Source organism: Pholis gunnellus, assembly GCF_910591455.1.
Source record: "Pholis gunnellus genome assembly, chromosome: 21".
Lineage (NCBI taxonomy): Eukaryota > Metazoa > Chordata > Actinopteri > Perciformes > Pholidae > Pholis > Pholis gunnellus.
This window is the reverse complement of record NC_136548.1, coordinates 6,486,636-6,499,537: the sequence shown is the minus strand read 5'-3', so window position 1 is coordinate 6,499,537 and position 12,902 is coordinate 6,486,636. Positions and strand designations below refer to the sequence as shown.

The following is a 12,902-nucleotide window of genomic DNA, read 5'->3' as shown; positions in this document are numbered from 1 at the left end:
TGGCTGTAGCTTTGCTGCAGTCAGTCATGGAGCAGTTCATTTAACTGAAGTTTAAAGCTGAATCTGGTGACATTAAACTTTGAACCCTATATCAACGGTTACCTCAGCAGTATAGACTTTAAAGGAGGTCTGGAGTAGAGGAACATCCACTCATCCCTCCGATGTAAACGCTACAATGTGGATTCACCGTGTTTGCTCAAATGGAATTCATGAATGAATCATGAATGGAGACTTAAGAGTGAAATACAAACTGTATTATAAACAGCAGATAGTTTGCCGTTTGTCCAGCGACTCACTAGACTCAACTCTGGTTTCCTTTTTAGTTGAATCATCACAAACACGAGCCAACTGACGTCATTTTTTTTCAGGGTTTAAAGGGATAAACGTTTTCAAAGAGTTACATGGAAACATTGCCAACGCACAATTTTTTTGTGAGGGAAACCTGGAATTATTTGTTTTTACAGGTTTTAAAACAGAAAATATGTATAGGCCTACAAATCCTCATCCCCCACGTGTTGGTTAATATTTGACAGTAGGCCAATCTGTATCAACACAGACTATGACTGAGAACACATTAGATTTATTAGGCTATTATGTGAAAGGCTAGCTCATTTTTTATGGAAGATTAAAGTAATAATTTAATACATTTTGGTAAATATTGATTTGGTTTCTTGCTGAGAAGCAAACAAGAAGACCGATACCACTTTCAGATCTGTCCATTAGATATGAACCAGGGAACAATTAGATTAGCTTAGCATAAAGACTGGAAACAGGGGGAAACAGTTTGGCTCTGTTAAAAGGTTAATATATATATATATATATATATATATATATATAGAGAGAGAGAGAGAGAGAGAGAGAGAGAGAGAGAGAGAGAGAGAGGTGCTGGTGGGTATATATATATATATATATACATATATATATATATATAGAGAGAGAGAGGTGCTGGTGGGTATATATATATATATACATATATATACATATATATAGAGAGAGAGGTGCTGGTGGGTAGATATATATATATATATATATATATATATATATATATATATATATATATATATCTACCCACCAGCACCTCTGGTGTGCTGGTGGGTAGATATATATATATATATATATATATATATATATATATATATATATATATATCTACCCACCAGCACCTCTATCAGCAGATATACCCCAGTAAAACCACACCTTTTCATTTGATACGCTTTCTGTACAGATTAAAACAAACAATATATAACAGAAGAAGTTGCCTTTGGACAGAGCTAGCTGTTTCCCTGATGCCATTCTGCATGGTATGCTAAGCTAACGTCGCTTAGCTGTAGCTTAAAAAATGTAAAAACAGAATGGTATCAATCTTTTGTACCTTAACTCTTGGCAAAAAAAGAAAAAAACATATTTTCCAATATATGAGACTATATCTTTAAAAAAATGTGATAATACTATCAGCAGATGATTGGTTATTTTAAAAGCTGGCGTTGTATTTAGTTTCAGGCACATAAAAGCCTCAAGTGAAGGTCAGACGTATTAGATTTATGTTTAAATGGAGTCACATTAACATGTGGGTAGGTGTTAAATATTGCAAAATGAGTCACCATGAAAAAAAAGGTCATTATGTATTTCCCTCTTGCTAAAAGTCAGCAGATACTCAGCTGATAAAAGTCTGATGATCAGCACTTGACATGTTGGCACTCTCTTGAGCAAAGCGTCATTTCGACTCACAAATGTGTCTTTTTATGGAGCATCACAAAGAGTTCACGTTTGACATGAGAGCCATGTTACAGCGCCACCTAGTTTGGCTGCAGACGCAATGTTTACTTCTCGCTTTCAAACCGTGTTGACAAGGCACGCGGTATAGAGACATCAAGCTGAAGTGTGAGGTGTGGGAGTTCCCGGCGGGGCTCTCTGATGGTTTCATTGGTGTTTGACCGACGGCCCGCCCCCCTTTCCTCATCCTCCGCGCTGCACCGCTCGGCACACCCGGCGCACCAGCGGGACAGTCCGGCGGCACCAGCAGCACCCTCGGACCGCACGAAGCTGAAACACACTCCTAATGGAAAGATAATTTAACCGGACCCAAGCAGTCTCCTTGCTCTTAGTGTCGCAGATCCCGCGGGGTGAGTTAATATTATATTATATTCATATGAGGTGAAATAACTCAACAATGTTCTCAGAAAGAGTGTGAGTCTGTAAAATGCAGTGATAAGTTAACGGGGACTTTATAGCACTTTCATATGGAATGTTATCATATTCATTTAGAGACGTTGAGAACGTTTGCAGTAAGTAAGTGCACTGAATGTGTTGGAACTTATTTTGGTGCTTATGAAAAGTTTATCGGTACAATGTAATTTCATCATCCAGGGTCTATTTTATAAAGTATATTCTATAATATCCTATAATATTTCTAAAACATTCCTCACATGTTACTGTGATATTTGTATTGTATCCTAGATAAGTAATATTGTTTGTAGAGTGAATAACAAAAAAAAAAAACTTTTGATGTAAATGCATATTTTGAAATTAATTATTAGCAATGCTGCTTGTTTTTTTCTATACTGAAGATATGGATGAATTAAAAGGTGCTGAGGGGGAAAAAGCCTCCTGCTGACCAGAGAAAGAAAGCAAACATATTAGGTCTATAGTTCAGATAAGGCGATACCATTAAGTATTGTAAAAATGTTGACTGAAACCAAAGCTGTTATCAGACATGCTGTTAATGGTCATACTGTAAGTTGTTTTTAGTGTTGCGAGAGTCTCAGATGTCTGACGTGAAACTCAATCCGCTCCGCTCTGTGTGTATATTCAGCAGCAGCAGCATATTCTTGGTCAGAATAAACTCTGCCACTGCTTTGATTTTTTTTTTTTTTTTGTCGCTCTGCCTTGCAATTACAGCAGATGCACGACACAACCCGTCAATTTTTCCAATACATGTCACGGACATGACCAAGATGCGCTCTGACTCGGTTTGGAACATGACGGGGGTGAAGCTGAAGTTGGTGGCCTTGAGGTGTTTCAATTACGGAGACAAACAGGCCGCGCAGTGTTGGACTCATTACAAGCTGGGGGCAGTGGCCTTCTGACCCCTACAACCTGCCAGCAAGCCAACAGGGAGGCCACCGTGTGAAATACAACACGCACGCACGCACACATCGATTAAAGAGCCTGTTGGCCTGCTAAAGCCCGCCAATAAAGGGGATCAATAAAGAAAGCCAGTCAGCTTCAGTGATAATAACACAAAATCCAATACATGCATTGATGAGCTCATTCTTCCTTACTGTGGATCGGTGGGCTCTGTGACTTTTCCATGTTTAACCGGCTCTGTAATTCCCCCAGTTAGTCTCCCCAGAGTAGGTGTGCAGTATATCCTCCTCGAGCACATGCTTTGATATTTCTAAGTCGGCCTCCTGTATACGCACTCAGCTCAGCCAGCAGCAGATGACTAACACATGCATGTAATATGTTTCCTGTACATCTCCCTTATATGATTTACCCTAATGATACAGTACTTGATGAAGTAAATGAGTGCAGACATCCCCCCCGTGGTTTTCCTGCCCGTTGCTTTTTTTTTCTTTTACCTGAGTTCAACATTCCTCTGAGGGTGGCCTTTTGTGACCTTTGGGTGTCATTGACGCAACCAACCATAAAGGGGTTAGGTGCAGAGGTGAGAACTCAGAATCCAGCTGCTGTATTTGTTTTCACACCACATGTTTTTTTTTTGCCACACATGATGATGATGTTGGGGAAACCGCTCCATCACGGTCTGCCAAATGGCCACAACTCACTCGATGGTCCAACATCCCCCAATAGAGGAATATGCCAAGTTTTTCTCATCACACTTAAAAAGTGACTATTTAGCAACTCACTTCAGATATTTTAGGATACAGATGTTAGTTGATATGTGAGGACATTTTTGACCAAGCCACCATGATTTTTAAACAGCTCATGTCTGGCTGCTGTCCAAAATTTGACTGCATGTGAACTTTTCTGATGATAATTGATGTAAACGGTTATAAAGCTAGCTGTTCTCCCTGAAACTATACAACATGAGACTTCAGCGCTGTCGGTGAACGTAGACAGTCTAACGCTTCATGTTTAGTGATAGTTTGCTTCTATTCAAAAGCGAAATCGAAACTTAACTTTAAACTTAAACGTGGAGCACGTGGGGATGGTTCGGCCTCTTGTAGAGCCCAATAAATACTGGATTTCTCAGGCTAATATCAATCTTTGACAGTTAAAAAAACACAATAACGAAATATCAGCTAATTTCTTGCCGAGGGGTATAGAAGAAAAGATCAAAATCACCCTCATGTCTGTACACGAAATATGTAACGACAGCTGGTTAGCTTAGCTTAGCACAAAGACTAGAAACAGGGTAAAACAGCTGTCCAAAAGTAACAAAAATCCATCTCTAAAGAAATATTTTAGCAGATATAGCCCTGTCAGCATCTTTAAAGCTCACTAATTAGCATGATATCTTGTTTCCCAGTGTTTGTGCTAAGCTAACCAGCTGCTGGACGTAGCTTCATATTTATCGCACAGATCTGTACGTAAACTAGTGTGTATCATCCCATAAACTCTCAGCAATCAATCGTATTTTACAAAATGTCAAACTATTCCTTTAAAGACTTGTTGCTACAGCCGGACATGTACTATCAGTCATGTACATGCGTCAGTCAGGCTGCAGTGTCTATGCTCTATGCTCTCATCACTTAACAGTTAAACGGGGGGGATGTGCGTGTGTGAGTAGAAGCAAAGAGAGAAGAAAAGAAAAAAGAGTTTATGTATGAGCGCAAAAGAGATATAAACTGAGAGAGAGAGGCAACAAAGAGGGCAAATTGGGACCGCCGGTGCCAGCAGATGCAGGAAGCAGAGAGCCTCGGAGAGTATGGATATTTGTTGGAGCATGGAAATGTTTTCTTGGCTGAGGAGGAAGTGTAGCCGTGTTTTGCTTGGATTCAGGCTGAGCGTGGACGGGGAAAATAGGAGCGTAATTGAAAGTCAAAGAGTGAGACCGAGAAATGTGGCCTTATCTTGTATGTTTGTTCACCTGGTTAGCGGGGTTAGTGAGTGAAGGACATGAGACGAGCGAGAGGGGGGAAGACCCGCCATGAAACACAAAGTCCATCACGGAAAGCAATAGCAGAGTCAACATTTTTTAGTTAAAGTCATCAAAAGTGAGATTAATGAGGGTGTGTGTGGGCCCAGCAGCTGTTTTAGACAAGCTGTTTCAGCCTCCCTGAGTCAGCCAAGATGCTCCAAGAGAGGCAGGACAGTAAAAATAAAACAGGGACAGAAGAAGAGGAAAGGTAAACAAGGGAAGGAGAAGAGGAAAGAGAGGAGCACATTCAGAATGAGCGTAAAGTGAGTATAAAAAGGAAGAGAGAGCAGACGAAAAGGAGACACAGTTAACGAGAAGACAAGAAAGAGTAGAAGGCAAGAAATGGAAAAGAGAGGAGAGCGGAAGAACTGAGCGAAGAAGAAAGGGAAGCAGAAAGGGTGAGGAGAGAGGAGAAGAGAGAATGACAGAAAGAAAAGAGATGGTTCAGACCCAAACGTGGTTTCAATCAGCGCCGAGGTTGGGAAGAAGGATGTTTGATGGTCGTAATCGAGAGAGAGAGACTCCACCGACCGATGCTCGGCTCAGGAATGTGTTCGTACAAACACACGCACACACACACACACACACACACACACACACACACACACACACACACACACACACACACACACACACACACACACGGCTCCTATTAGACTGTGGTTACTCTGGTTTGTATCCAGCAAAGCCACCTCAAGCAAATACTGTACATAGTGACATGGAAATATTTTATTGAGCCCCCGTCTGTGAGGTATGACCGCACCAAAATCCCCTGAATGGTGAGTTGCCCGAGGAGAACAACTCAAGAGGTGCAGCAGACAGACGGACTAGGGCAGACGTTTTAATGCAATAATGCATTTTTTAATCACTAACTGGTGGTGTAACAGAAAAGAGTTTCCCCATCAACAGTGATTGAGGTCATGGTCCACTGATGTTTCGTTGCAAGATTTCCGGGTATTGAAGTTTCCACAGTTTTCTCTGTCACCACCTCTGAGTGCAGATTTGTCTGGGACAGCGTTGGAAAAGAGCTTACTCGTTGCTTAATTTCTCTCGGCGTCCGTTCCCGTCGTCTTTATTTCTGCCCAATTTTGCCATCCTCTCCCTTCACTCCATTGTTGTGAAAATTAAACCCTAATTTTCGTCACTTCTCACCCTTCCTCGCTTCAGCTTGAATTGACTCTCTCCCTCCCTGAAGCTCACTTTGTGTTTTATTTATTCTCTGACAGGAATCGGAACCAGTGGAGCAGCCTACCAGGGCGGTAGCAGCCAGGCCTTGCCCTAAAACATATGCCCTAGCGGGGGTAACGGAGGAGATGAGGGATTAGGAGATAATCCGGGGTACGTCCAAGTCCCTCCTGTCGAGAGGTCTCCTTATTCTTTTCTGATATCCAACACGCAGGCAGGCAGGCTGCTGCAGGGATTACAGCGTTAAACTCATTACCTTTTTAAGACTCAAACATTTTTAAGGCCATTTTTTTATCTGAGGCCTGAGGCTGCTGAATGTGTGTGACTGTACCAGAGGAGCAAGTGCAAAGAAGGATCACAGAGAGGAGGGATAGAAGCAAATGTAGGGTCCAGATACATAAGAGGAGTCGGAGCGAGCGACCCCCCCCACCTCTGAGCTGCGGTCAAAGGTCTTCAACGGGATTACAGGCAAAGACAAAACACCAGAGCTTTCAATAAGCACACAGCCAGAGTAATTAATGGTTTGTATTCCTGTAATACTGCCGGTTATCAATTAGAATGAGGTTTCTCTTGTTCAGCCTTGATGCACAAGACAAACTCCTTCCCTTATTGTGAAAAGCATAGAGCCGTTATGTCTGCGACCGCTGTCCCTGCAAGGGGGGGGGGGGGGTTGTAATCAGAGGTGGCCTGTTCATGTAAACGTGCACAAGGTCCCTGCGCGCTCACGCCATCTTTGATTAAACATCACACCTCGGTATACTGGTCCCTGGCGTCCCTTCGTGAGCCTTGATATGGCTCTGCTCAGCGCTGGTATGTGCCGCGCTTCCTCCCTCCGCGCTCCCAGATGCCCCTCTTAAAAAACGCCAGCCAGGGGAAGTGGAGCGCAGGGCCCTGGGACTGCGGTCAGCAGCAAATTAGAAGGGCTGCCTTGGACCTGACGCAATCCCCATCTCTTGAACCATAGCGGGTCATTAATGAAGCCAGACGGGGCTGTGCATGCGTGGGAGGCCTGCCGACATTGAGCCGCAGCAGTGGAAAGCTTTAAAGAGAACCAGAGGTCCATGTCAGGGCTGCTTCATGCTATCAAAATATTTTAGAATTGGATATCCATTACTCTGCTGGCAAAGAACAACATATGAGAAAAGGCAATTTTTTTTTATTGCCTTTGTTACCGACTTACGGCGGTATGGAGCTCCAAAAAAAAAGAAAAGGCAAAAGGAAGCTGCCAGTCAAGTAGAAAATATAACTAAATGCATCAATTGATAATACTATTATTTAAATAATTCAAACGGAGCGTAAAAAAGAAATACAAATACAAGATTTAATATCTAAGGAGGCTGCAAATAATGTTAATGGAAGATAATATAGGCAGAAATATGGTGTCCAAGAATTGTAATTGACGTTAGCTAGCCTACTTTGTTAGCATTACCTTACTGGCTAAAATGCTTGAGCTACTGTTAAAAAACTTCATACAGTAATGCTACAGAAGTTTGAAGTACATGGCTGATTAATGTCACCGGCGCAACAGTTAGCTTCAGCTAGGTAGCTAGCTGAAAAGGCTGGTGCTCATTAGCTTTCAGTTAAGCTAGCTAGCTAGCCACACAATGCTCTCATTGCTCCACTGATCATGAACAAAGAAAATGACAAAAAAAGTCAACGTAAATAGAAATAGTTAAAACGGGGAATAGATAAATGACCAAAAATGGAAAAAATGTATTTTGCCATTGAAAGAACATTTTTTACTAATTTAACTTTTATTTAACGTTTTAATTTATTTCATTAACATATTATAGGCGAGGAAAAAAGTATACAAAGCATTTCTCTTTTTTTTTACCAACTTATTGGAGATAAAAAAAGTACATGACGGGTTATTTTCACACTCAATTTTAATTGTAGTATAATTAATTAACTAAGTACATTTTAGATTTGTCTGATAATCTTTTACTGCCTTTCGACTGTCGCTCTAGTAGGCTACAGTGAAGTAGCAGCACAAATGTTCTTATCAGGAAATTGACATTATCTCTTCCCGTCTCGCTGAGCATACTTTGCCTGTTTGTAAACACATCTAAGCCTGTTGAATGAGCGCCGCTGCTTGGCTTCCAAAGCGTGATAAGTGTTTTCAGTGAAAGGTAAAATGAACTTTGTGTAACCTTCATGCCAGACAAAGCAGGACAAAATGGATGCAGGAATTCCTTGAAAGTCCACCCATTTTATGGACAAGAGGCAGTCTTTGGTTTTTGCACAGAGGAGTGACTGTGGTCTAAATTTAGATGGTTCCAGACCAGCGGACCTTTGGAATCCTAAAAAAACCTGCGGAAAGAGAGATCTAGTTGACGTACAGCATTCAGAATAGGAAAGCACCGTTGTGTCTCTGCCTGAATCTCAACGTCCACAGAATAAACTGCAAATGTCATCCCTCAAAAATCAAGTTCATCCCTGTCTGCATTTTAAAGATAGATGTTTTTTTTTACCCTGTTTTTACTCTCAATAGATGGTTCCGTGGTGCGGCCGCAGAACCGTTGGCAGCTGGACTCAGACCTATTTCTGAGCTGATGTCGACAAAGCCAAAGCCCAAGGCAAGCGGGGGGAAACCAGGCGACCTGACCGCACTCCAACTGGACCGGCTTCTTCCAGGAACACAACTGCACAGTGTTCTCCCCCAATTTATGGCCGTTTAATTCAGCCAGCTATGCATGACAACGGGCTACGAAGAGGGGGACAGAGTTTGGCTTGCATATGATAAACAGAAATAATATTCCAGTGAACTGTTTGGCGCCGCAGGCCTGGAGTTTAACTCTTCAGAAAATACACAGTTTCAAGATCTTGGATTAACCTTTCAGAGCTGTTTCAGGTCCATACTCTGGACTGCTGAGATCTAAGAGGAGAAGAGTTGACTTTACTTTACTCCGTTTTGCCAGTCAGTGGGATTAAAGGCAATTCCAGGCATTGTTTGAAGTTGATTTTCAAGAGGTATTAAGTCATTCCCCTCTTGTGATCATGAATCTTCAGGAAAAGTTGTCAGGCCTAAAGGGACTGGTCACACACTCCCACAGCAAGCGCCGCTTTAAAGGCGACCTCACTCTGGACATGATAAGCCCTCCTCTGGGGGACTTCCGCCACACCATGCACGTGGGCCGCGGCGGCGACGTGTTCGGGGACACCTCGTTCCTCAGCAACCACGGCGGCAGCGCCAACGGGAACAACGGGGAAACGGATTCCGTCTCCAGCCCGGACAACAAGATCGGAGCGTTCTTCTCCAGGACGCTCCGTCACATCAGGAGGGGCTCCGACAACCGACCCACGGGGGGGTCCAAGGATCTGTCGCCGCCACCTCCCGTCCTGTCTCCCATCATCAAGAACGCCATCTCCCTCCCCAGGCTGGATGTGGACATGCCAAATGGGAGTCCCACCGCCAAAGTGCTCTTCCCTAGTTCTCAAAGCACGCCCGAGGAGAGGAAAAGCTCTTATGGTGAGTTTAAGAAAAGAATAAGGTCAAACGAGTTAACCGGGGTTAAACTGGATACCGCAGAGAAGTGGGAACCATCTGGAGAACCGCAGTGAAACTCAGCCATCAGTTAGTACCCAGTAATCTAGACAGATTTGCCCCAGATGTCCTTATGAATCACCTTGGCTCATAATCAGCACGCACTGATAACAAACAGAGATCCAGACAGAGCCGGTAACAAGCTGTCTGAGAGGCTCAAATAAACCTCACACTCATAGCTGATACCTCCCCTGTGTGTGTGTGTGTGTAAGGGTTTTGTGTGGGATGCCATTTTTATCTGAAATCTTCAGACATAAATCACATAATTCACTCACTTTTGTAGAGATAACTGGAGCTACATCACTCTCCAGTAATAGTGCATTATGACACACGGATGGGGAGAGTCTGCTGAGTTTTCATCCAACCAAATCCTCCCTAAACTGGCTTCTTGCACTCTTTGGTTAAAGTGTGTTAATCTGTGAAGTCAGACGCTGTTTTCTTTGGATGGTACGAAAAAACCTCCAGACTCTCGGCCCTTCACGGGCTGGCACCGAGAGGTGCGGCGGTAATTTTAGCTGCTTGGGTCATCAGTGTGTGAGTGTGTGACTTGTTAAGCGATCTGGCAGAGTCGGGCAGATGATTCACTGTTCACACAGCGGAACAACTCAGCACTTTGCCGGCCTGTCATCATCAGACAGGATGTTCTCCGATGGGTGCACGCTGCCCCCTGTTGGACCCGTATGATAAACCATAATAATCTGATATATATTTAGTGTTTGACATAATACATAAGCTATATATATATATAAAATACCTCCTATAGATGTTTGTGTATTGACATCTGTGTCTTCTCCTCAGGTCTTGAGTCTGGTTTCGTCACTCTGCCTCGTCTCTCCCGCTCTGAGCGCCAGCAGCCGTCCATCTCCCTCCCCACTTCCTGCTCCCCTAACGTCCACCGCGGCTCTCTGACCGACCCCACCGACGCCATCTTGTCCACCTGCTCCGCCTCCATCATGACCTTTGACCCCAAACCCACCTACTCCGACTCCCTCCCCTCCCTCACGTCTTTGGACACCTTCACCTTTGACCTCGGCCCCTCCCTCATGAGCGAGGTGTTCGGCCTGCTCGACGGCCACCCGGAGGAGCGCGGCCACGCCTGGGAGGGAGAGGAGGCGGGGTCGGCGTGCGGGTTGACCAACGAGGGGTCAGAGATGGACTCGGCTACTATCTCATACGTGGACTCCCTGCTGAGGGAGGACTGCGGGGGCAGGAAGAGCCCGCATGGGGCCGAGTGGGAGGAAGAGGAGGCGAACGGAGTCGGGCTTTCTGATAAAGTACCCGACGTGGCGATGGGGTCCCCCGAACGAGGGAGGTTGGGGCTAGGGATGGAGAGCGAGCGGTTTCAGAGCGCCACAGACGTGCTCGCACGCCACTATGGCGTCGGCCACTCGAAGGGACGGAGCAGGATGGAGGTTGCAGATTCAGAGATGATGACCATCAGCCAGCCCAAGAACAAAATGTCCTACAGTTACATGGACGACGAGGATGAAATCAAAGTCTGAGTGGAGATGTTTTGACACTACGAAACTGTCTCTGATGTATGATTTCTCTGTAATTCCAATCAAATCAATCATCCAAAATCTTGTTGTGGTCAACAAGGCTGGCTCTTTTGACAGGACGACCATGAAAACTACAACCCAGTTTGCTTCGCATTGGATGCTTTACTTTTACACAATCACGCTTCAAGGATGTACAGTTTGGAAGAACAGAACTGTCGCTGAATGTATCTAAAAGGAATGAAAGACTCAATGCAGAGAGGGAGAATGCTTTTTTTTTTTTACGAAAGGTCGAAACTTAAAAGGGACTGAAACAACGAGGAGGCATTGGGAAGCGAGGATGTGCCAGAGAATGTAGATGTGGAGATCGTCACAAAGGAACCGCCAACACAATACACAATGTAGACGTAACGAAGCCTGTCATTCTGTGTGGCTACAGCCTTTGTGCCACATGAGCATTTTGATAGCTAGCACAGTTTTCATGATGTCACAGTTGAAGTTTCAGGAACATTTTGGGTCCGTTTCAGATTTTATAATGGGTGTGTATTGCACAGAATGTTCAGCGCTAGAGTGACGACATCACGGTCAGAGCGGAGCGGAGCACGAAAAGTATTCTCATAAGTATCCATTTTAGTATCAGTGACTGCAATACAAAGGAAGGGATGCAACGGTAAAAACCTTTCAGTTGTATTGAACACTAAGAGGGAGAAAAAGTAAAATCACACACAACTACTACAGTGTGAAATATAACACAATTAAGTCCAACGTCCAAGTCAAATATGCAGGATAAGTAGGACTATATTCACTTTACTGATTCAATTAGTTGCTTTTTTGGACAGAAATATAGTTTTCTATTTTTATTTTTTCTTGTTTATTTTCCTCTTTTTTTCACGTCATGAACTAAAATACAAAGAAATACACACGAGCAGTTTAAACAGATTTAGTATCAGATGACGTAAACCTGCCGAGCAAATATTCTACAGTTGACCGTCTCCCTTTGCAGATGAAGGCCATGTGATGTGGCTGAAAGCTCTGGAAGAAACCTAATAAGTAGGCCTTGAGTTATGAATTCAAACTGGTGAATTTACCGGTTCAAATACCAGTTTACATTAATTATAGATAAGTCTTTATCGTCATTATATGTGGATTTGCTTTCTAGCCAGTTTTCTATATTTCAAAAAGAAAGCTTTTGTTTTGATCAATAATTCACGTAAGGTGCTCTTTAACAGATACGGTTATGTTATGAAATGTTATTGTGAGCTATAAAGTGTATTTTCTGCTTGTACTTTTTGTGAACCTAATATGTTCTGCAGCTGTCTGAGAGACGAAGGCAAAGACTACCAGTCTGTTCAATGAAACACTTTCCTTTGACTTCTCTCTCTCACACACACACACACACACACACACACACACACACACACACACACACACACACACACACACACACACACACACACACACACACACACACACACACACACACACACACACACACACACACACACACACACACTGTGTGCAGTGTGGAGCGAGTGAGGAGCTGTTCATAACTTCCTACATACACAAACTGACT

The 12,902-nt window shown here is 43.5% G+C and overlaps 1 protein-coding gene across 1 annotated transcript; it reads left to right on the top strand.

Moving 5' to 3' along the window:
• Positions 1-2,016: 2,016 nt before the first annotated feature.
• On the top strand, positions 2,017-12,614 carry cdc42ep1a (CDC42 effector protein (Rho GTPase binding) 1a). Its single transcript, XM_079183343.1, has 4 exons — positions 2,017-2,123; positions 6,331-6,442; positions 8,781-9,758; positions 10,632-12,614. Exons 3-4 carry the CDS (start codon positions 9,287-9,289, stop codon positions 11,333-11,335), a joined length of 1,176 nt encoding a protein of 391 aa, XP_079039469.1. The 5' UTR covers positions 2,017-2,123; positions 6,331-6,442; positions 8,781-9,286; the 3' UTR covers positions 11,336-12,614.
• Positions 12,615-12,902: the final 288 nt, after the last annotated feature.